General features: G+C 45.4%; 1 protein-coding gene across 1 annotated transcript in view; it reads left to right on the top strand.

Moving 5' to 3' along the window:
* The window catches only part of ARHGAP4 (Rho GTPase activating protein 4), a 141,016-nt gene that overhangs the window by 32,855 nt on the left and 82,488 nt on the right, over positions 1–25,673 (top strand). The window contains exons 3-4 of the mRNA XM_029609599.1: positions 11,794–11,989; positions 13,801–13,963. Coding sequence (XP_029465459.1) covers positions 11,794–11,989; positions 13,801–13,963 — 359 coding nt within the window. The remainder of the gene's footprint in view (positions 1–11,793; positions 11,990–13,800; positions 13,964–25,673) is intronic.

Below are 25,673 nucleotides of genomic sequence, written 5' to 3'. Positions count from 1 at the left end.
ACCTACAGGGCCGACCCTGGCAGCAGAGATAAAGGCAGTTTTCGCCACAAACCTTTTGGAGAGTGTTGGAACTTTCAAGAAGAATGTGGATCCCTGGCCTGAGTTGGGATTGACGCAACCTGGGAGGAATACCCACGTCAGGAGGCGAGGCTGGGAGAAGACAAGGGCCGGCTGGAGCTTCACCACTACCAACCCCATTCCCTTGGGTGCTAGGGCCGGCTGGACTTAGGTGGGCCCCTGAGTAGCAACTCCAATGTGGTGTCGGGAGCGAGATCCAAAGGGTGGCTAAGGCCTGGCAGGAAGAAGTCCGATCCGAAGTCCTGGGCAGGTGGCGTACAAGCAGCGTGGAGTCCGATCCGAAGTCCAAAGCCAGGGAGGTCCGTCTGAGGGGAGAAGGAACTAGGAGCGGGGAGCCAGGAGCAGGTACGGAGGGCGAGGCTTGGAACAGAAGGCAGGAACGAGCACGGGAGCAGGAACAGGAACTGAAGGCAGGAACTGGGCTGAAGGAACGCTGGTACTTCCACTTAGAGAGGCAGGAGACTCGTTGCCAAGTCAGGGAAGTCCTGTGGAGCCAGGCCTAAATAGGCCAGGGCTAGTGATGTCATCCGGCAGGATCCGCGGGAATTTACTGCCATTGGGCCTTTAAATCTCGGCCATAAGAGAAGATCTCGGCCATAGGAGAAGAGTCCGGCAGGCTGGGACGCCGGCGGCGTCCTGCGTGCTGAGGGAGGCCCGGTGCAGGCGATATGGGGGCTGAGCAGTTGGGAAGCCTCAAAGAGGGTCCGGGGATTGGCAGGTCGGTGGCGCAGCGTTGGGGGACGCGGGGAGCTGGTCTGCTGAGTGCAACAGAGAGAAGGGGGCACTTTATCTGTGTGCATCATCCACAGATAGATAGATCACCAATCCCATCATATAGGACTGGCTCCACAGAACGGAAAGTAATTGCTTTCTTAGGTAATAGCCTGCAATGTTTAGATTTTTGGAGGGTATTGAATCCAGAGGTGAAAAATTTTACACATGTCTCAAGAGCGCACACCTCATTCTGAAGGATCAATTACATTTTAGGGATGTAGGAGATGTTCTCAAGAATTAGTTCTACAAAGATTGGAAACATAAGTGTATCAGACCATGCTCCCATTTGGATAGATTTGGGGATAGAGGAAAAGAAGGGGATGTATCATTATGGAAATTCCCATCTTATCTCAGAAAGGATAAGGAGTTTCAAGGGTTTTTATAAAATAAATGAAAGGAATATGCTACATTTGTTGCTCAACATATCTCAACCCCCGGTTTATTCTGGGAAACAAGCAAAGTTGTGTTATGAGAGGAAATAATTTCATATTTAAAAGGGAGATGCACCTGCTTGAATAATATGATCCTGCAACTACAAAAAAAAAAAAAGAAAATTGCCAAAGAAAATATAATCCAACACAGAAAAAGGAGAAGAGATTTGCACTCCAAAAAATTATCCACATAACATGAGGGAGATGCAAAAGAAGTAATGGTCCAAACAAGGAATAAAGTTAATCTTTTCTCAAGTTGTCATTTATTATTTTTTCATTTTTTCAAAGTAAAGCGGCTGCTCCAGAACTCAACATACTGAATTACAGTTCTCAAACATATAGACAACTAAAAACACATAGACATCTAAAGATGGATATTGTAATATTTTAGAAAGTTTGAATGCTTGCTTAAAACAGAGTGCAAAAATTACTCCAATATTCAGATCATAGTTTCTTCAGATATGGCAATAAGGCCGGTAGACTCTCACCTAATGCAGCTAGGATATGGAGAGGGAACATATACACAGAGAAACTCAAAACAACCCAAGGTACATGGGCCACAAAGAGAGAGGATATCTGCGAGACAGTGAGATTATTTTATGAGTCTCTGTATACAGATTTATTTATTTAACAGTTTTTCTATACCGTTGTTTGGAGACACCATCACAATGGTTTACAAATCGCACAGTAAAAATATAGAATAACAAGATTATAATTCAAAAATATTACTAAAAATTCAAGTAAAATAATAACGTCAAAGGATAAAACTTAAAAAAACGTAATTACATAAATATATAGTCGCTAAGAAAGCATAAAAGAAATCAAGAATAAAAGCATAAAATCATGACACTATGGGGGATTTAATAGACAAAGAAAAGTTTTTCCAGAACCTCCACATCCCAAAAATTACAGACAATCAGTGGAATTTCTTAATAGGCCAATTCAAACATTTTGAGATATTGAATGTGATAGGTATGAGTAAACAGAATAAGACACCAGGGCCAGATGGCTTTTCCTATGATTACTGTAAGATACTGAAGAAATTTATAGTTAGTCCCATGGGTAAATTCTTTGAAGTTGCATTATACAAAGGGGCATTTCCTAAAGATTTTAATAAAGCTTATATAACAGTTTTGGTCAAACCAGGGAAAGATCCTGTTTCTCCAGCTTCTTACAGGCCATTTCCTTGCTAAATTGTGATTTAAAGATTTACGCTAAGATTTTTGGAGATAGATTGAGCCTTATATTTCCTTCCATTATCTCTTCCAATCAAGTGGGTCTTGTAAAAGGGAGAACTGCATGAACTCATATTGTTAAATTAACTGCAGCCATGGCCTATTGTAAGTTTAAAAGTATTCCAGTTGTGACCATTGGCTTTGATTCTGAAAAAGCTTTTGATCGGGTATCATGGTTGTATATGTTCTCTGCACTACATAGGTTTGGCTTCCAAGGAAATATTATCAAGGGTATTTCCTTATTGTATGATAAACCGATGTCTCATATATTGGCGAATAGAGGCAGATCATCTCCTTTCAGAATCAACAGAGGAGTATGGCAAGGCTGTCCTCTCTCCCATTTATTGTATTTAATTTCTTTTAACCCCCATTGTTAAGAAAAATAGGAGCAGATAATTTAGTTACAGGCCTAGAGGTCAGAGGTATGTCGTTTAAAATCGCAGCTTTTGCAGATGACATCTTGATTTTCTTGACTAATCCAGTAGATTCCTTGCCCAAAGTCCTAGAACATTAATTAAGTTTTGGAAAGTTTGCGGGACTAAAGATTAATCGTGATAAGTTTGAAGCTTTAGAAGTGAGTGGCGACTTGAAAACTCAGGGTGTGTGTGTATGTGTGTGTGTGTGTGTGTGTGTGTGGAAATTTCCACTTAGATAGGTACAAACTGAAATGAAATATCTGGGTATCAAAATTCCAGCATATAGTGAACGTGTCACTATAATCTAGAGTATGAATAGGAATTTAAACTGTTGGTCTAATCTTCCTTTGTCTCTAACGGGTAGGAGTCACTTATTGAAAATAATGGAAATTCCCAAATGACTGTATCTCATCTAGATGTTGCCTGTTTGGTTAACTAAAAGGGATTTAAAGGAGATACACAAAAGATTTAGGAAATTTTTATGGAAAGGGAAAAAAGCCAGGTTACTCCTACTAACTTTAATGAAACCACTCCTGCAGGGGGGCCTAAAGTGTCCTAACTTGTTACGTTATAACTTAGCTTGTATGTTGAGGCATATTGATTCCGCAGTACTTCCTTCTTCTCTCCCTTACAGCATATACAAAGTTGGTTTGGAGATTGATTGCTTTTAGTCATTCTGCAATTAGAAGCGAAAGAGATTTCAAGTGACCTTAGGCCTTATTTGTTGATAAACTCATGCAGACAAGCATGATCATTGCTCTGTAGGCACTTGGGCCAGGGAAGGAATGTAACACTTTACATGCCAATATATATGTGGGAATCCTCAATTTCCATCAGGTATGGAAAACATGTTTAAAGAATAGCAAAGAAAAGGTCTCACAGGTTATAAAACAACTCTATTGAAAGGACAACTACTTTACACAGTTTCCAGGAATTACAAAGAAAGTTTAATTTGCCTCAAAAAAGACTTTTTTGCCTGTTTGCAATTAAGACACTGTCCCCTGTATTCATCAAAATGCTATAAATATAGTGGAAATAGCAGCCGCAATAAAAACAAACAAACAAACAAAAAGGCATGGTTAGGCTAATTTCCCTGCTCATGCATTGCATAGGTATTTTCCGTAATGCACGATACATTTATCATACCTGTACTATTTTTTACATCGCAAACTGATTAATCCACTGCAGGTATGTTACCAACCGAAAAGGTTTTTATTGAGAGAGAGAGAGAGAGAGAAAGATGCCAACATGTAAGCTTACTATTTATACCACTGTAAGAGGGGGAACTATTAACTCGGGGTGAGGTTTGGAGGGTGGGGTCGGTTTTGTGGGGCAGTTTTACATCACAGAGATACGAACAGCAGAGTTGACATCAGTGAAGATTTCTGTCATTTGGAGTGATGAAAAGAGGAGTTGATTCGTACAGTGTACTCTCTACCTAGCTTGATTGAAGCTAGGTAGACATTACATCAAGCTAGGTATCTCTCTTTCCCATCTGTGATTAAAAAAAACCCAAAAACCTTTTGCATACTAATATGCATTGTGCTATTTATCATGTGATAAATGACCCTGTATGTTACATAAGTTGTGGCTAAAAATCCATATGTGGACCAAAGAGATAAGATGGAGGAGGTGGTCCTGGGAGGAAAATTAAGGAAATCCTTTTGTGCTTATTTGGTTAAGGAACTTGCAAACCTTGAACCTGAGTCAGCATACCCAATGGTCCAGCTGGGTAGAATTAAAGTTGTCCCACAAAGACCTTCAGTATTACTTTAAACTTATTCCTGAAATTACAGAAAATGTGATATTGAAGGAAACTCAATACAACTTTAGCAAAATTACATTTTCCAAGAAAGGGCTTTCAAAGCAAAACTTTGTCAGTCCCCTTCCTGTTCCAAATGTGGAACAGAACATAGGGATTTCATACATGGGTTTTGGAAATGCTTTAAAATGTATCCCTTTTGGCAAGATGTAGGAAAACATTGCTTGTCACTGTTAGGGACTTATTTATCTGATTTTTATATTCCACTTTTCAGTGCTTCAAATTGGATTACTTTCAGGTACTGTAGGTATTTCCCTATCCCCAGAGGGCTCACAGTCTAAGGCCTGGATTTATCAAAATGCATTAAATATCGCCTGCGATAGGAAAAGGGGCGTGTTTTATGGTAATAGTGCACTTTGCGATAAACTGCTATCTTAGCGCTTCGCATAGGTATTACTGCAAACTGCCAGAATTGTATTTCCTACGTACAACCACTGGGGGGATCATTTTAAGCTGCTGGAAATCCAGCCTAGCTATCAGGAGCAGAGAGAGAGAGAGAGAGAGCCTAGCCTTAATGCCCTCAGTCTAGCTTGATGGACTCTCTACCTGGGTAACATCAAGCTAGGTTGAGAGAACATTGCACAAATCTCATCTTTGGGTGAGTTTCCTCACTCCGAAGGTCATCAAATCTTCGTAAGAGAGTGCTATGTTCGTACATCTCACTTTGAATGTCAAAGTGGTCCCTAAGCCCCTACACTAATACCTAAGCCTCACCTTGAGTGACTAGGTAGGCCTCATATAGAGTTATAAATACTTACCTAGTATGAGGGCATTATGGCTAGTTTCTCTCTCTCTCTCTCTCATATCACAAAGTGTGATAAAGCCCTATTACATGACTTAATGAAAATGTGCAATATGGCAAATCATGAAGCCAGCCCACTTGGCCCCAAACTCCTCCCCTTTTTCAAATTTGCATCACATTATGGCATTTTCACATGCATTAAAGGCATTTTTTGCATGCGAAAACACCATATAGTAGTTTGATAAATGACCCCCTAAGTTTGTACCTGAGGCAATGGAGAGTAAAGTGACTTGCCCAAGGTCACAAGTAGTGGCAGTGGGCTTTAAACACTAGTCTCTCTGGTTCAAAGCCCATTGCTCTAACCAGTAGGCTACTCTGCCATTCCACAAAGCAGTGGCGTAGCCAGAATTGATTTTTTGGGTGGGCACAAGGTTAACATGGGTGGACTGTAGGCATGCAGGTCTACTAGTTGTTTTTTTACTGATAAATAATGCCAAATTATGCAGCATAGCATTCACATCTACGCCTAAGTATGAGGTTTACTTAATGATACAAACATAATTCACGGTGATTTGTGGTACTTTAGCCTTCTTATTATTACGATTTTATACACGGCTCCTACCTGTCCATAAATTTTGAGAGAGCGGTTGTGTTGCTTATATTTAAATTGCTAACATCTCAAAATATAGATATATATTTTTACCTTTGTTGTCTGATCTTTGTATTTTTCTAATCAGTTGGTCCTGGTCACTTTTTCCCATTTTTTCCCTTATAGCTCATTTCCTAATTCCTTTTCAGTGTCTTTCTTCTATTACTGTCTTCTTCCCTTACACACACACACACACACACACACATGCTTTCTCTCACAGACTCCCTCTCACACACTCAAGCTCTCACTCTCATATGCTCTCCCCCCCCCCCCCCCCCCCCAAGCTCACATTCAAGTTCTCACTTTCTCACCCCTCCCCAGGCTTATATTCTTATGCACACACAGACGCACATCCAGGCACCCATTCTCACCCACACACATAAACCCAGACTCCCAGTCTCACCCACACATATTCAAGCTCCCATTCTCATCCATACATATACACATTTAAGGTACTATTCTCACCCACACATACACACATTCAAGCACCCATTCTTATCCACATATTCAAGCTTCCATTCTCACCCACCCACACAAACCCAGGCTCTCATTCTCACCCATATATACACACATTCAAGCTCCCATTCTCACCCACCCACAAACCCAGGCTCCCATTCTCAACCACACATACACACATTGGAGCTCCCATTCACCCACATATTCAAGCTTCCATTCTCACCCACATACACACCCAGGCTCCAGTTTTCACCCACACACACTCCCATTCTCATCCACACATACACATTCAAGCACGTGCACAGCTTCCGCTTTCTCCCCCAGAGCAGGAAGATCAGCTGCCTCTCCTGCTGCCACCGGCCTCCTGCTATCTTCGGGCGTCGGGCCCTACTGCCCGCCGAACTTCCTGGTGGGGGGAGCGGAAGCGCAGCGCACAACGTCCGCTTCCTCCCCCCCCCCCCCCCCCCCCCCCCCCAAGCAGGACGTTCGGCGGGCAGTACGGCCCGACGCCCGAAGATAGCAGGAGAACGGGTGGCAGCAGGAGAAGCAGCTGATCTTCCTGCATTGGGGGGAGGAAGCGGAAGCTGCGCGCGGCGCTTCCACTCCCCCCCCCCCGAACAGAAGACCGGTTGGCCCTACGGCCGCAGCAGCGCTTCCCCACGTGTGCCGTGATGGCGCGCGAGGCGTGGGTTTCTCTTGTTCGCTGTCGCGGGGATGGGATCCCGCGACAGCCTTGCAGTTCCGGTGCCAGTTGGGTGGGCCTGGGTCTAAGTTGGGTGGGCACCTGCCCACCCAGGCCCACCCGTGGCTACGCCACTGCCACAAAGTCTTTCTTAAGGAATCCAAGGGTATGGCTACTTGGGATCTATGACAATGATCTGCAAATTAATAAACCCCCCCCCCCCCAAATTGTTTTTAGATAAAGCAGGTGTGGAGCAAATTAAACAAGTCTGATGAATTGGATAGAGAAAACATCTCCCACCCTGGCCCAGTGGGAGAAAAGAATGATTCCGTTATTCACTTTCAAAACCCTGAGCAATTTCAATCTTCCGTTAAACAAGAGTTCATGTTTGCAATCTGGCAATCATTTATTGATGGTTTATCCCCAGTTGTAAAAAATGTAATATTGAATTTATAGTCTCGAATGCCTGGGGACACGTTTGCTTTGTTGCCTCTGTTCTTTCAAATATATATATAAGTTCTTGGAGAATTTAAACATTGAACAAATCAGGATGAAGCAGATGGAGGGGGGGGGGGGTGTAGATATGGGTTGGGGGGATTTTAAAGAGACAAGGAATCAAAGAGATTCAGTGCTACAATTGATTGCTGATAACCTTTGTATTGTCAATGTTTGTTCACTTTGTTTTCTTTGTTGTATAAAACTCAATAAAAATATTTTTTAAAAGTTCCCTAAAAGTGCCAGATAAATTATTTATTAAATAAAGCAGAGGAACTCCTGACGAATAGGTAGTCCCTAGCTGCACCCGCTGTATTTTTCCCTGCAAAAAAGATTTGAACCAGGACAGGGCGATTTCCCCCCCCCCCCCCCCCCCCGCAACCCGGTATTACACAGTCTACCAATTAACAATTCATGGGGGACAGTATCAAACGCAGCAGAAACATCTAACTGCACCAGAATGCCTGCAATATAGAGTGTCCGTAAGAGAAAGCAACAAACAGTGCAGTGTTACAGGCTTTTCTGAAGCTGAACTGTTGTGCCTCTAGCCTAGGACATTGTTTTCATTAAGATAATCATCTAACTGCAGGAGGACACGTTTCTCAAGAATGTTTGTTATCATCTGAAAGTTACAAATAGGACAAAAGTTAGTCAGTTCCCTTGCAGATATATAATGTCTTTTTTTTTTTAAACTGGCCTGACCGCTGCCAGTTTAAGTTGCTCAGGCACAATGCCTTCAGCTACGGCTTTATTAGTCAATACCCGAATAACGTTAAATGAATTCTCCTTCATGTTCTTGATTATGACAAACGGACAGGGATCTAGTGGAGAAGTGTAAGATTTTAATTGTCCAACTACTGAGGTAAGGTCCTGCGATGAGATTGGCCTAAAGCTAATCCATTTTGCTGATATCTGATTAACATGAATATTATCCAGTTTGGGGACATTAAGCTGTTTAAATTTTAATAATTTTTTTCTTGAAATGAGGTAGCCAGTGCATCCCAACTGGAGTAGTCACCATCTTCTGCTGTAATCTAGAAGTGAACTTCCTAACCAGGAAAAAATAGTTGTAGAAGGCGGTATAATAACCTTTCCAGTGACATAGAAAAATAATTTTGCTTAGCATCCTGACAGCTGATTTTATACTCCAATAGTAAAGTCTTATAAATCCCTTTGGAGTATTCATCACACTTCTTCCTCCAGCGGATTTCAGCTTTCCTTTGATCTTTTCTCTGTGCAACTAAACTTCTGTGAGAACCAGGATGCACATTTACAACTGCTCCTTGGAGTGACTTCCCGGTGGGATGGCAACATATTATAAGGTCTCAGACCAGAATGGGGCAGAGTGAAGCGGCCGCCTCAGGCAGCAAAATCTTGGAGCAGCAAAATGTGCCCCCCAAAATGCCCAGCGGCTGCCTCACCCCTACCACCAGAATATATATTTAGCTACATGCTGGCAGGGTTCCCACCCCCTGCCGAATGCCAAAAAATAAGCAGGCTCTGCATGCAGCCAGCAAAGCCCAACCTGCCGGCAGCTGAAAAAAAGAAGAGGATGCCCTGTGGCTGAGGGCTGCTGGTAGAGCCCAACCCGCCAGCAGCCAAGAAGAAGAGGAAGCTCTGCATGCCGTGGCAGAAGAAGGAGAGGAGGCTCTGTGTCGCTGGTGGCCAAAAAAACAGTGGAGGGGGGGTCCCACCACTGGCCGAAGAAGAAAAAGGTCAGCAGCTTCTGGCAGCCAAAAAGGTCAGCGGTTTCCAGCAGCACAGGTGAGTGAGGTAGAGGGAGTGTATGTGTGTGGGCATGTGGGCATGCATGCATATGTGTGTGAGAGACAGCATGTGTGAGATCATCTTTGTGCATGTGTTTGAAAGTGCATGTATAAGAGCATATGTGAGAGTGTGTGAGAGCATCTGTGTGTGCCTGTGTGTGTAAGAGCATGTGTGTGTGTGTGTGTGTGTGTGAGAGAGCGCAAGAATGTGTGTGTGTGTATAAGAGGAGAAAGTTCTCCCCCTCTGCCCCTCCCCCCAATATTCCTCAGAAATCTCAGGGTGACTGGAAATCAAAAGTTCCCAGGAATGGAAAAATGGGGATTTTTAAAATCCTTATTAGTTTTAATTATTAGGTGTTATTTGATGTCTGCTACTTTAAATATTATTGATGTTTGGGAAACTTTATAATTTTGATGAGTTTTTAATTGTTGGTTGTCGTTCTATTCATTGTTATTGTCATTGTTATTGTTGAGAATGTAAACCGAATTGATCAATAATTCTGTTATTGGAAAGTCTGTATAGAAAAATGCTAAATAAATAAATAAAAATATTCATCAGCTGTTTTGAAATATTCTTTTTATTAGTATGTTTTTACTATTATGATTTATGTTTTATATTCCTTGATTTTATTGTTTTGTGGAATGGCATTTCTGTTTGTCCATTATTGCTTGGCATACAGTCTGGATTGTTGAGGTTTCCAGTTCATTTCTGTTTATAGTTTATGGCCTCTTTATTCTATATTTGGTGAGGGTCTGTCCGTGTTCTGCATGTGTGACTGAGGTAAGGCATAGGTATACGGATCTATAGCAGCTCGGCTTGTGCTGTTTTCCTAATAGGAGATGTATTGGTGTTTCGCGTCTGGTGTAAACTTTGCAGCATTGCCTTTTTATAGTTAGGATTTTTACTGTTTGAGGGCTGGCAATTAGTGTTCTTTTAATATGGGAGGTTACAAATATTGTAATTGTAATTCAGTTTATTCTGAGCTTTCTGAGGGCAAAGCCCACACCCAACATGCATTACTATAGGCTTAATCCCATATGCATTCCAAGTGTGTTTTTTGCAGGGTTATGATATCTTTATCTCAGAAGACTGTACTCTGTCTCCTTTTTCATGTAAAATTTATTTATTTATAAATGCAGAATTTTTAACTATGCGAGATGAGGGTAGGGGAACACGAGCACAAGGCTACTGAGCTCGCTTCGAGTGCCTAATACCCTTGCATCGGCCTGGAGACTGTGTGCCACATAAAGACCCCCACCATTCAACCACTTCCCACTTCTGCAGGGGAAAATGCTGATTGAACGGATGGGAGGCAGGTCTTGGGGTTCCGGGCAGTATGGCAGGGTTGCCAGCGTCCTAGAAACATTCTCGCTGACACTCTGTCTGCCTCTCCTTTGGGAAATCTGACCCCTGTTTTCCATCTACCGCAGCACTTAAAATCACTGAAAAGGCCAGACTACAAAGAGACCCCCTTGCCCCCTCTTGGTGATTTGACCCCTACCATGCCTTGTTGGGGGGGTCATCTCATCTAGAGCTTTTATCCAGCAAACATGCATTTGTGAGGAAAAAGAAAAGAGCACGATAATTATTCTTTAAACAGTCTCCTAATTAAATTTAATCTTGTTAATGTTTGATGATAGTAATATCTGTCTATGATGGCTTTGTTTTTGTTGACTGCCAAGTTAAATAAAAAGTTAAAAAAAAGTACAAGATTAATTTAAGATTTCACAATACTTTCCCAAAATTCACAATACACACTCAGAATTACATTTAAAACTTTAAAAACTACACACAGGATTAATTCAAGATCTCATCAGCACTCAGATATACGCCCAGGCTACACACAGCTGATTATCGCTGGGGATTTTAACTTCTATGTAGGATGATGCCTCTTAAAGTTGTGCCAGGGATTTTTTTTGACTGCAATAGAAGCAAACATTAACAAGATTAAATTTAATTAGGAGACTGTTTAAAGAATAATTATCGTGCTCTTTTCTTTTTCCTCACAAATGCATGTTTGCTGGATAAAAGCTCTAGAACAGTGTCCTTGAGCCCTGCCTCTTACGATTAACTCTATGCCCATTCCCTTGAATTGAATGCATGCAGGAGAAGCTTTCTGGAGACATGGCACAATGCCGCCATGTCCCGGACAGAGAGGTGTCCCAGTTGTACAAAGTGCAGGGTATGCTTCTCAGCCAGTCACTCCTTATCCCACTCATCCCAGCTCTTTCTCTTTCCCCACTCAGAGATGCGTGGGCAGCTGGCAGAGCAGCTGCGCTGCTTGGACACGCAGGTGGAGGTGCGGCTGCAGCTGCTGCAGGACCTTTCTGATTTTCTGCGCCGCCGGGCGGAGGTGGAACTGGAATACTCACGTGGCCTGGAGAAGCTCGCAGATCGTTTCTCTGCTAGGACTCGTGGCTCCAAGGAGCATCTCAGCTTCAGGTAAGAATGTTTGAGAAGGGGGGCTGTGTTGTGCAGTGACAGGGTGGCTTCCTCTTCAGTCAGGCCCGGTGCCACCGGGTGTGCAAACTGTGCAGTTGCACGGGGCGGCACACTTGGGGGGCGGCATCAGGAGCAGGGAGAAGGAGGTCTGTGGTGCCACCAGTGGATCCGATCCCACTGGTAGCAGAAGAGGATGCCCGTGGTGCCACTGGTGGACCCGAACCCACCGGTGGGAGAAGAAAGAGGTCCGTGCTGCCAAGAAAAAACAGTGCGGCCCTGCCAAAATCGACAGCGTGGTAAGTGCTGCCTTAGTAAGTGGAGAAGCAGCACGGCCCCGCCAGAATCAGCAACGTTGCCAGCAGGAAGAGGAGCACGCCCTGCAGGAAATAATCCAGTGCCCCATGGCTGGAAGTCGTTTCCTTGGCCATGGGGGCTGAAGAATGAGACTCTGCTGCTGCTGCTGCCTGCTAAGTCAAGGGAAATGTGTGAGAGGGGAGCATGTGTGTTTGTGTGTAGGACAGTAAGAGTGAGAGAGAACATATGTGCTTGTGTGTGGGAGAGTGAGAGAACATATGTGCTTGTGTTTGGGAAAGTGAGAGAAAGCATGTGAGTTTGTGTGTGGAAAAATGAGAGAGAGCATGTCTGTATGTATGTGGGGAGTGAGAGAAAGCATGTGTGTGTATGAGAGGGAGCATGCGTGTGCATAACTACCCCAGTTGCTCTCTGCCTGATAATCCATGACAATTTCAGGGCATCTGGAAATCAAAAGTTCCCAGGTATGGAAAACGTGAATTTTTAAAATTCTTTTTAGTTTTATTTTTCAGGTGCTATTTGCTGTGTCTGCTGTTTTGAACTATTTTATTGGTGTTTGGGACATTTAAAAAAACTTGTAAATGAGTTTTTAATTATTTGATCTTTTATTCATCAGTTTTTAAATAATATTATTATTATGTTTTTAGTATTATGATTATGTATTTTTTTATTTCTTGATTTTATTGTTTGATGTTTGAGGAATGGTGATGGTTCTGTTTCTTCATTATTGTACTGCATAGAGAGTCAGGCTGCTTGTGGTTTCCAGTTCAGTTTTTATCTGCGTGCTTGTATTTCTACTTCATGGTTGCTCTGTTCTGTATTTGGTGAGGGTCTGTTTATGTTCTGCATGTGTGACTGAGGTGAGGCATTTTCCTAATAGGAAGTGTAATAGTGTATTTGGGCTTTCAGAGGGTCAAGCCCACACCCAACACACATCACAATAGGCCTAATACCGTATGGGTTCCAAGTGTCTTTTTTGCAGGGATTTCTGGTTGGCATCACAGCAGTGCATGAAAATATGTCTGTGATATTTTTACCTCAGAACACTGTACTTCGATATTTTTCATTTATAATATAAATGCATAACTCTTTAACTGTGTGTGTGTAATGGAATGGGGGGGGGGGGGGGGGCATTGTACAAGACTATAAGGTTCTCCTGGGGCACCTAATACCCTTGCACCAGCCATGAGTTTGGGGGGAGGGGGGATGGTATCAGTTTTTAAAGTTTATATCACTGAAGGGAGCTGGGTGCTTTTTTTGGTGGGCCTGGGACAGAGAATGAATGAGGGTGGGGGGGGGGGGGCAGCACAGTAATTTTTTGCACAGGGCAGCAAAAAAGCTAGCACAGGCCTTGTCCTAAGTGTTTGTTTGTTCTACCCACAACTCCAAAGCTCTTATTAGCTCTGCCAACACAAAGCCCTTTCAGAGCAGGTCTACCAGGAGTCACTGAGCCAGGCTCCTCTTACCTGTCTCTCTCTCTCTCTCTCTCTCTCGTTCAGGAAGGACCAGAGTCTGCTGTCTTCTGTGAACTGCTGGTACATGATCCTCAACCAGACACGGCAGGAGAGTCGGAATCGGGCAGCCCTCAGTGAGGTCTATGCCGGCCACCTCACCCAGCGCCTGACACATCTTAGCGAGGACGTGATCCGGCTGGCTAAGAAAGTGAGGCACCATTTGCTCCCCCAGACCCTACCTTATATGCTCTTACAATCACAAGGTGGGCGACCCCTTTGCTGCCCCTCACTATCATGCCCCTATGCGCCAAAATGCATTTTTGTCACAATAAGACTGGCATCGCCTCCACTGCCCCCAGGAAACAGAGAGTAGGATTAAATGGTCAATTTTCTCAGTGGAAAAGGGTAAACAGTGGAGTGCCTCAGGGATCTGTACTTGGACCGGTGCTTTTCAATATATTTATAAATGATCTGGAAAGGAATACGACGAGTGACGTTATCAAATTTGCGGATGATACAAAACTATTCAGAGTAGTTAAATCACAAGCAGACTGTGATACATTACAGGAGGACCTTGCAAGACTGGAAGATTGGGCATCCAAATGGCAGATGAAATTTAATGTGGACAAGTGCAGGGTGTTGCATATAGGGAAAAATAACCCTTGCTGTAGTTACACGATGTTAGGTTCCATATTAGGAGCTACCACCCAGGAAAATGATCTAGGCATCATAGTGGATAATACTTTAAAATCATCGGCTCAGTGTGCTGCAGCAGTCAAAAAAGCAAAAAGTAGGAATTATTAGGAAGGGAATGGTTAATAAAACGGAAAATGTCATAATGCCTCTATATCGCTCCATGGTGAGATCACACCTTGAATACTGTGTACAATTCTGGTCACCGCATCTCAAAAAAGATATAGTTGCAATGGAGAAGGTACAGAGAAGGGCAACCAAAATGATAAAGGGGATGGAACAGCTCCCCTATGAGGAAAGGCTGAAGAGGTTAGGGCTGTTCAGCTTGGAGAAGAGATGGCTGAGGAGGGATATGATAGAGGTCTTTAAGATCATGAGAAGTCTTGAACGAGTAGATGTGACTCGGTTATTTACACTTTTGAATAATAGAAGGACTAGGGGGCATTCCATGAAGTTAGAAAGTAGCACATTTAAGACTAATCGGAGAAAATTCTTTTTCACTCAACGCACAATAAAGCTCTGGAATTTGTTGCCAGAGGATGTGGTTAGTGCAGTTAGTGTAGCTGGGTTTAAAAAAGGTTTGGAGAAGTTTTTGGAGGAGAAGTCCATTAACGGCTATTAATCAAGTTTACTTAGGGAATAGCCACTGCTATTAATTGCATCAGTAGCATGAGATCTTAGTGTTTGGATAATTGCCAGGTTCTTGTAACCTGGTTTGGCCTCTGTTGGAAACAGGATGCTGGGCTTGATGGACCCTTGGTCTGACCCAGCATGGCAATTTCTTATGTTCTTATCAATCATGTTCATATGTCTCTCAAGCAATTCTACAGTAATCAGAGTTGCATCTCTTCTGCCCCTCTTTTTGTCTCTGAGCAGTCTCTTGCAAGGTAGGAACCTGAGTGCAGAGCCCACTTATACTTTACATGTATCAGTGTGACACTCACATGTGGCTCTGATGAAGATCCACTGCTCAGCTGTCCATGCTGTAGTCATGCTTTTTTTTTGTATCAATGTGACACTTGCCTGTGGCTTTGAGGAAATCCTCTCTTCAGCCATCCATGCTGTATTCATTATGTATGCTTAACAGAATGATGTCCACATAGAACTCTGTTGAAGATAGGAAAATTGGTTCTTGCCTGCTAATTTTCGTTCCTGTAGTACCACGGCTCAGTCCAGGCTGCTGGGTTTTGCCTCCCTTCCAGGAGATGGAGACAGAGAAAAACTTTGAGAGCACCCCCTCCTTAAGCCAGAGTGTTACCTGATTCTCTTCAGTATAAAAATTATCAAAGCAGAAGAAAGCAAACAGTCTGAGAATAAACCAGCAATGGACAAGAAGAAATAACCCAAGTAACTATGTACATGTGAAAAACTGTGAAGAGGATAAAGGAGACAACCTGTACTTTTCGACAGCCAGTAAGGTACCTGCTGACAAATACTGCAACAACAACCAGTATAGACCGAGCAGACTCTCCAGACTGATTATTCCAGACAGCTTTGGGATATACCAAAGCTTCTCACAGGACAAGCAGGATGGTAGTCCTCACATATGGGTGACATCACAGGATGGAGCCCAATCACGGAACACTTTTGTCAAAGTTTTTCTAGAACTTTGACTGGCACCTACTGGGCATGCCCAGCATGGCACTAACCCTGCAGCCAGCAGGGGTCCCCCTTCAGTCTTCTTTTTTCCGTACAGCTGTAGCCACGTGGTTAAGGAGCTCCGCGGAGATTCCTGATAGGAATTTTCCTAACGGAATTACTAAAAATGTTCATATCCCACAGGGGTCCCTCCTTCAACTTTTCAAGCTGCGGTACTCCGGTAAGTTTTTTTTTTTACCCGTTTTCGGTCAATTCCCGTCGAGTTTGGCCCTCGTGGCCTACTGGCCGTCGACCGTACCGCGGCTTAAATATTTCAAGGCCATGGCTTTGGGGTTCCGACGGTGCCCGGATTGTAACCACACCATGTCCATAACAGACCCTCATAAGGTCTGTGTAATGTGTCTCAGATGTGAGCACGATGTCCTGACCTGTACCAAATGTGCCCTAATGACACCAAAAGGTGCAAGGCCAGAATGGAGAAGTTGGAACTTCTCTTCCGTGCTCAAACCCCGATGCCGTCTATTGCATCAACATCGTCAGAACTGGCACTGTCCACTTCGCGCCAATATTGACCACCGCCCGGTGACCATCCGGCATCGACGACTTCTCGGCCTTCAACTCCCTCTACTCCCCCTCAGGACCGAGGGGATCGTAGAGACAGACATCGACATCGGAAGTCTCGGATCATCGAGGGAGCGAAATCATCGACCCCGCCATCGAAGAAACCCCATCCACAAAAGGCACCGACCTTTTCTGCGACCGGGTCACCGAGGCAACCCTCACCTGGATGGGTATCGGGAGCCGCAACGCTGCCTTTAACGGTGGTCCCTCCGACTATGCCTCTGCCTCTTTCTCCCCTTCCGGAGCCGGAGCTGATTGCTCCAGGTTTCCATGAAGAACTGGACCGGATGGTTCAGGAGGCCATTGACAAGGCGATGCATCGACTACAAGTTCCTCTGACACCGGTGCCAGTTGTGGAGCCGACCACCGACCCGATTCAGGCAGCGTTGGCTCCGCTGCTCTCGAGGATGGAAGCGCTTATTGCCACTTTTCCACTGATGGGTCCCGGGTCACCGATGGCTCCGGTGCCTTCCCCGCTTACTTTGTCATCGGGAGGAGAAACACCGTTCCGCACCCCTCCATCGGGAGTCTTACCGATGCCTCAACCATCGATGCCGATGCGTCCGACTCCACCAATCCATCCATTGGTGCCTTTGATGCCTTCATCAGTGCCTGCAGTTCTTCCTTCAGTTCCTTCAGAGCCTAGACTTGGATCTTCAGGAATTCCACCCCATCCCTCTCTGTTTCCTAGAGGGGCAGGTGCTGATCCCGATGATACCTGGACTGATGATTCTTCACCAGACACCGATGACTTGCCTTCACCACCTTCTCCTACTGAAAGTAGGAAGCGTTCTCCTCCAGTGGACCTTTCCTTCATAAATTTTGTGAAGGAGATGTCTGAATTGGTTCCCTTCCAATTGCAGACCGAACAAGATGACAGGCATCAAATGATGGAGCTATTGCAATTCCTGGATGCTCCCAAGGAAATAACCTCTATCCCTATTCACCAGGTTCTTCTGGATCTCCTCAAGAAGAACTGGGAACACCCTGGCTCTGTTGCTCCAGTCAACAGGAAGGCTGACACCATTTATTTGGTACAGTCAGCCCCAGGTTTTCAAAAACCTCAGTTGGATCACCAATCTGTGGTTGTAGAATCGGCCCAAAAGAGGGCAAGGAGATCGAAACCCCACTCTTCCTTTCCCCCAGGGAAGGAGCAGAAATTTCTAGATGCCATTGGTCGCCATGTCTTCCAGGGCTCAATGCTCATCTCCCGAATTGCCTCTTATCAGCTCTATATGACCCAATACAACAGGGTCTTATTTAAGCAGATACAAGAATTGACAGACTCCCTGCCTCAACAGTTCCAAGATCAACTTCAAACCCTAGTGAACAAGGGCTTTGAGGCAGGCAAGCATGAGATAAGATCATCTTACAATATCTTTGACACTGCCAGCAGGGTATCTGCAGCTGCTATTTCGGCAAGAAGATAGGCCTGGCTCAAGTCTTCGGACCTGCGCCCTGAAGTACAGGACAGATTATCCTACCTGCCATGTGTAGGAGACAATCTGTTTGGCGAGCAGATTCAACGGATGGTGACGGAACTCAAGGACCATCATGAGACCCTGAGGCAGCTCTCTCTGATGCTTTCTGAGTATTCCTCAAAACAGACTCTCTGAAAGGACACTAAGAAGTCATACTTCCGTCTGAAGAAATCCTACCCACCACCATCTAGAACTCATTCTACGAGACCTTTCCAAAAAACCCAGTCTCGTCAACTACGAAAACAAAAGCCTCAAGCAGCTCCTCAGCAGGGCCCTGCTTCCGGTTTTTGACTCCTGCATAGGGAGCAGCAGCCAGCTTCCACTGCCACAGATACCAGTGGGAGGTCGATTGTGCCATTTCAACAACAGGTGGCATTCAATCACCTCAGACCAGTAGGTCCTGGCGATAATCGCTCAAGGTTATCATCTGAACTTTCTCTCCATTCCACCGGACTCCCCACCTCTACCGATGTGGAGAACATCCGACCACTCCATCATCCTGGAACAGGAGGTCTCCCTCCTCCTCCAGGCCAAAGCAATAGAACCAGTACCCTACTCTCAGCACGGCCTAGGGTTCTATTCCCGGTACTTTCTAATCCCCAAAAAATCGGGAGGCGTTCGTCCAATTCTGGACCTACGTGCCCTCAACAAGTACCTCCATCGAGAAAAGTTCAAAATGGTAACCTTGGGTTCTCTTCTTCCTCTTTTGCAAAGAGGAGACTGGCTCTGCTCTCTAGACCTCCAGGACGCATACACACATATTGCGATAACTCCATCTCATCGCAGGTACCTGAGATTTCTGGTAGGCCCCAAGCACTATCAATATCGAGTGCTTCCATTTGGCCTCGCATCTGCACCACAAGTCTTCACAAAATGCCTCGTAGTAGTTGCAGCCTTCCTCAGGACTCAAGGTGTTCACATCTACCCCTATCTAGACTATTGGTTGATCAGGGCTCCCATTCAGCAAACTGCTCTGTCATCCCTACATCTTACTCTACATACTCTGATTTCGCTAGGATTTCTCGTCAACTACAACAAATCCTACTTAGTCCCATCTCAAACTTTATCATTCATAAGGGCAAACTTGGACACCTTGCAAGCAAAAGTTTTTCTGCCTCGACAGCAAGCTCTCACTCTCGTCTCTCTCGCACACCAGCTACAGTCGCAGCACCGCACGATTGCACACCACTTCCTCATCCTGCTGGGACACCTGGCGTCCTCAGTTCAGGTTACCCCAATGGCCTGCTTGGCCATGAGAGTCATGCAGTGGACTCTAAGGTCACAATGGACTCTATCCATTCAGCCCCTGTTGACCATTGTCCACATCATCGACTCACTCCGTCAGTCTCTAGCTTGGTGGAAAAATCACATCAATTTACGCCAAGGCTTGCCCTTCCAGGATGCAGACCCTCAAATAATTCTCACCACCGATACTTCCAACCTTGGCTGGGAAGCCAATGTGGCCGAACTGCAGATACAAGGATCTTGGTCTCCAGAGGAAGCCAAACACCAAATAAATTTCCTGGAACTTCGAGCAAGCAGATATGCTCTCAGGGTATTTCAGGATCGCCTGTCCAATCGAGTCATCCTGATTCAAATGGGCAACCAGGTGGCCTTGTGGTACATCAACAAACAGGGAGGGACGGGCTCCTACCTTCTGTGTCAGGAAGCTGCATGGATATGGGCGGAGGCCCTCTCCCATTCGATGTACCTCAGGGCCACCTACTTGCCGGGAATGGACAATGTGTTGGCAGACAAGCTGAGTCGCACCTTTCAGCCGCACGAGTGGTCTCTCAACCCCTCAGTGGTGAACTCGATCTTCCAACGATGGGGTTATCCTCATATAGATCTCTTTGCGACATTTCAAAACCGCAAAGTAGAGAACTTTTGCTCTCTCACTTGCAGCTAACACTCTCAGCCTCTCATGGGCAACCGGTCTCCTATATGCATTCCCTCCACTTCCACTACTCTCAAAGACTCTCATGAAGTTACTTCAGGACAAGGGAACCATGATCCTGATAGCACCTCACTGGCCAAGCCAAATGTGGTTTCCAATACTTCAGGATCTCTCCATTCGCAGGCATATTCCCTTGGGAAAGGACCCGCTTCTGATCACTCAAAATGACGGGTGCCTATGCCACCCCAATCTTCAAGCCTTGTCCCTGACGGCCTGGATGTTGAAAGGTTAATTCTTCAGCCACTTAACCTTTCGGAATCAGTTTCCCGTGTCCTGATTGCTTCGCGGAAGCCTTCCACGAGAAAATCCTACCTTTACCTGTCCCACCACGAAGTTTCTAGACTATCTCTGGCACTTGTCAGAATCCGGTCTAAAAGCTTCTTCCATCAGAATGCATGACAGTGCAGTAGCCGCCTTCAATAAAGGTATCGGGGACATTCCTATTTCAGTACAGCCCCTTGTAACACGTTTTCTGAAGGGTTTGCTTCACCTCAAGCCTCCATTACGCCCTCCGGCCCCTTCTTGGGACCTCAACCTGGTTTTGGGTCAGCTCATGAAACCACCATTCGAGCCTCTCCATTCCTGTGAACTTCGCTATCTCACATGGAAAGTGATTTTCCTTTTGGCAATCACTTCTGCTCGCAGAGTTAGTGAGTTACAGGCTCTAGTTACCTATCCGCCTTACACTAAACTTCTGCAGGACCGGGCAGTACTCCACACTCACCCTAAGTTCTTACCTAAGGTAGTATTGGAGTTTCATCTCAATCAATCCATTATACTACCTACCTTTTTTCCCAGGCCCCATTTCAATCCAGGAGAGCAGGCTCTGCATACTCTTGACTATAAACGGGCTCTAGCGTTCTACCTAGACCGTACAGCTGCCCACAGGAAAAGCACTCAATTGTTTGTCTCTTTACATTCCATCAAATTAGGGCAGCCTGTGGGTAAGCAGACTCTCTCCTCCTGGTTAGCGGACTGCATATCCTTTTGCTATCAGTGAGTGGGCATTCCACTTCAAGACCATGTTAAAGCACACTCTGTGAGGGCCATGGCGACTTCAGTAGCACACCTACGCTCGGTGCCGCTTCCTGACATTTGCAGGGCTGCCACCTGGAGTTCTCTCCATACCTTTACAGCCCATTATTGCTTAGACAAGGCCGGAAGACAAGATTCCATCTTCGGCCAGTCTGTCTTGCACAACCTATTTACAACTTGACGTACCAACACCCTTCCGCCTGCCCGTTAGGGTTCAGAATGCATTCCGCCAAATTCCACCCCAGTCCTAGTGCCTTTGCACAACTGGGTATATTTGGTGCATATTCGGACATCCTCAGCTCGGTACTCATCCATAAGTGAGGACTACCATCCTGCTTGTCCTGTGAGAAAGCAAATGTTGCTTACCTGTAACAGGTGTTTTCACAGGACAGCAGGATGTTAGTCCTCACGAAACCCGCCTGCAACCCCGCGGTGTTGGGTTCATTACATTTCTTATTTTATTTTTCAGCACTTCCTGTAGCTTTTAAATAAACCTGAAGGGGGACCCCTGCTGGCTGCAGGGTTAGTGCCATGCTGGGCATGCCAGTAGGTGCCAGTCAAAGTTCTAGAAACTTTGACAAAAGTGTTCCATGATTGGGCTCCATCCTGTGATGTCACCTATATCTGAGGACTAACATCCTGCTGTCCTGTGAGAACACCTGTTACAGGTAAGCAACATTTGCTTTCCCTAACTGGGGTGGGACCTGGAGAGTTCCGCTCGAATGACACTGTCTCCGAAAAGAACATCCGGAGCCTGGACATCCAATCTGTAGTGCCTGGTAAAGGCATGTAAGGACTTCCAGGTTGCTGCTCTGCAAATTTCTTGCGGTGAGACTTAACTGACATTCTGCCCAGAAAGTGTCCTGAGACCGAATCAAATGCGCCTTAATACTCTCTGGAACAGGCCGACCACAACATATATAAGTGGAAGCGGAACCAACGGGCTATGGTTGCTTTGGACGCCTTATGCCCTCTTTTAGCGCCACACCATAGAACAAAGAGATGATCTGACAATTGGAACGAATTAGTGACCTCTAGGTAACTCAACAGGACCCTCCTGACATCAGCAGTCTCAAATCTTTGGCGAGAGGCGCATCCCTCTCGACGTTGGGAAAGGCTGGGAGCTCCATCGATTGGTTCAAGTGAAAGGCAGAGACCACTTTGGGCAAAAAGGAGGGCACCATCCGTAGAGAAACCCCGGAATCTGAAATACGTAAAAAAGGTTCCCTGCACAAGAGGGCTTGAAATTCAGAAACCCTCCGAGCCGAACAGATTGCCACCAAAAAGACCGTTTTCAGAGTCAAATCCTTCAGGATGGACTTCCTGAGAGGTTCAAAAGGCGTGTCACACAAAACTTTGAGGACCAAAGGTCCCAGGATGGGCATACCGGATGAGCTGGAGGATTCAAATGCTTCGCCCCTCCCGGAGGAAACGAACCACATCTGGATGTGCCGCCAGATTTGCTCCTAGAAGCTTACCTCTCAGACACCCAAACGTTGCAACCTGCACACAAAGTGAATTAAATGACAATCTTTTGCTGAGGAAGTTTTGCAAAAACGCCAGAATCTGCGCCACAGAAAAGTACCATGCCAAGGAAAAGTACCATGCTCGCGACACCATGATTAGAAGATCTTCTAGACCCGAACATAAGTCAGAGAGGTAGAAATCTTCCATGCTCGTAGCAGGATGGCAACAACATCTTCTGAATAGCCCTTTTTTCTTAGGTGTCTCCTTTCAAAAGCCAGGCCACTAGACAAAAGCGATCCGCCTGGTCGCAAAATATAGGGCCTTGACGTGGTAAGTTTGGAAGATGGCTCAGACGTAGAGGTCCATCCACTGCAAGGTTGACTAGATCAGCGAACCAGGGCCTCCGAGGCCACTCTGGAGCCACGAGAGTTACCCATCCTGGGTGAATATCTATCCTCCTTAGAAGCTTGCCTATCAGGGGCCATGGAGGGAACACACAAAGCAGCACACCTTGCGGCCACGGGAGTACTAGAGCGTCGACCCCTTCCACTCCATGTTCTCGTCTGCAACTGAAGAAATGGGGCGCCTTGGCATTCATCCTAGTTGCCATCAAATCAAGATGAGGAACACCCCATCTGCGGGAGATGAGACACATCACTTCCAATGACAGCTCCCACTCCCTGGGGTCTAGTTTCTGGCGGCTGAGAAAATCCGCTTGTATGTTGTCGATCCCTGCTATGTGGGATGCCGTCAGTAAGGTTAAATGTTGTTCCGCCCAGGTCATCAGCCGTTCCGCTTCAAGAGCTACTGGATGATTCTTGGTTCTCCCCTGGCAGTTGATGTAGGCCACTGCCATCGCATTGTCTGAGAGAACTTGCACAGCCTGGTTGCGAAGGAGTGGAAGAAAACTCTGTAATGCCAGCCGTATGGCCCTCGTCTCCAGGCGATTGATGGACCACTGTGCTTCCTTCATTGACCATTGTCTCTGAGCTGACTGTGATTGACAGACTGCTCCCCAGCCGGAGAGGCTGGCGTCCGTGGTAACTATCACCCATTGAGGTACCTCAAGGTCCCTCGGACATGCTATCATTCTCTCCTCGAGTGACTTCCATTTACCACTATCCTCTGTTGTCTATCAGTCAACCAATTTCTAATCCAGTCCACTATCTTGGGATCCACTCCCAGGCTGTGCAGTTTATGAATGAGCTTCCTATGTTTGAGAGTATCAAAAGCTTTGCTGAAATCCAAGTAAACCACATCCAGTGCATGCCCTTGATCTAATTCTCTAGTCACCCAATCAAAAAAAATAATAAAAAAATCAATAGATTGGTTTGACACAGTCATCCTCTGGTAAAACCATGCTGCCCAGTGGATTGCACATAGTTCATTATCCTTTCCTTTTGCAGAGTCTCTGTTATTTTCCCAACACTGAGGTAAGGCCGACCGGCCTCTAGCTTCCAGCCTTCTCTCTGCAAATCACCACAACCCGCCTTCCCCGATCTTGCAGCAAGCTCCATGCCCGTGTCCGAGGATCTACCGAACACGTCCCCTTTAGCAAAACCCGCTAACACCTCTCTTAGTTCCCCTCATAGTCTGAGATACCCCCCCCCATCCAGCCCCACGGCTTTGTCCACTTTCACTTTCGCTAGTTTCACACAAGCGCCCTCTTCCATAAATGGTGCGGTTCCCCCTACCCCCCCACGCTCAGCGGCCCTTCTCCAGGATCCTCTCCAGGAAACACCAAACAAGTATCTGTTTAGCATTTCTGCTTTTTCTTATCTCGTCTCGCCAGGCATTGCCCCTCGTCTCCTTTCAGTCTTGCAGTTCCATCCTCTCAGATACGTGAGGAGTGTTTTGCCACCTCGCTCTGCCTCTTTGGCAAGCCTTTCTTCCACGTGCGCTTTTGCTCTCCTGATGTCTTTCCTTGCCTCTTTCAGCTTCATCAAGTCTTCTCCCCTGAGTTCCTCTTTTTTCAGACTCTTTGTACTTTTTGAATGATGCTCTTTTTTGCCCTTATTTTTTTTTTTTTTCATCTACTTGGGAGAATCGTATTGGTTTCCTTTTCGTCTTTTGTTTGCTTTTCTTGCATAAAGATTTGTTGCCGTTATCATGGCTTCTTTTAATTTGGCCCCCTTGTTCTTCCACTTCACCTGCCAGCTCCTCCTCAAGCTGCTTCCCCGTTTTACTAAAGTCACTGATTTTTGAAATCCGGGACTATGGTCTTTGTGAGCTTCTCTGCGCCTTGGGCCATTCTATCAAACCCTGCACCATCTGGACATTAGAGAGACACCGTCTCCGTTTGGGACTGCCAGGTCCAGCATCGTCCCTCCTCTCACGGGTTCCTTTCACCATTTGTTTGAGCAGAGTCCCTTTGAGAGGAGGGGCAGGGCTGGACCCCGGCACTCAGCCATCGGAGACGGCGCATCAGTGTGATGCCTGCATGGGGCTCTGATGAAGATCAGCACAGCAGCACCCTCGTGGTTTGCTCAGATTCGTAACGGCAGAAGCGGCTGAGCAAGGGGGGAGCTTGCAAAAAACGTCAACGCCAACAGTGCCAGCAAAGGACTATTTCAGATATATATATATATTTTTAAACTCTTTATTTATATTTTTTTCAACATATGCATCATATAGCATATACGTCGCATCGAAACATAAAAAGAGGATCCAGCCCGACAGTAGCAAAGTAGAAGAGAACTCAATAGCATGCAGCAGTATAAGCCAAGGTGCCAGCAAAAATTAAAGCATAAATTACCCGGCATATAACTTAACATAAATTATCTAGCAGGGCTAGGTTACAGAGGCATGTGCATCTATAAACGTGTAGTAGGGTCCCCCGTATTACATCGTATTTAAACAATTCATGCCTAAGACTGTAATCTGAGTTTTTCCGGGTCTGCAATATTGCGAACCTGCCTCTTCCAATAGTCAAAGCAGGGAGTACGTTTCCAAAAGGAGGCAACAGTAAACCGGGCAGCTAATAGAAGATGACGCACTAAATCTTTCAGATATTTCAAGTGGCCGATGAATTAAATTTCCCCCTTTTTTTTAAAAATCTTTTTTTC

Source organism: Rhinatrema bivittatum, chromosome 1, assembly GCF_901001135.1.
Source record: "Rhinatrema bivittatum chromosome 1, aRhiBiv1.1, whole genome shotgun sequence".
In the NCBI taxonomy this organism is placed as follows: domain Eukaryota; kingdom Metazoa; phylum Chordata; class Amphibia; order Gymnophiona; family Rhinatrematidae; genus Rhinatrema; species Rhinatrema bivittatum.
This window is presented reverse-complemented; position numbering and strand designations above follow the sequence as displayed.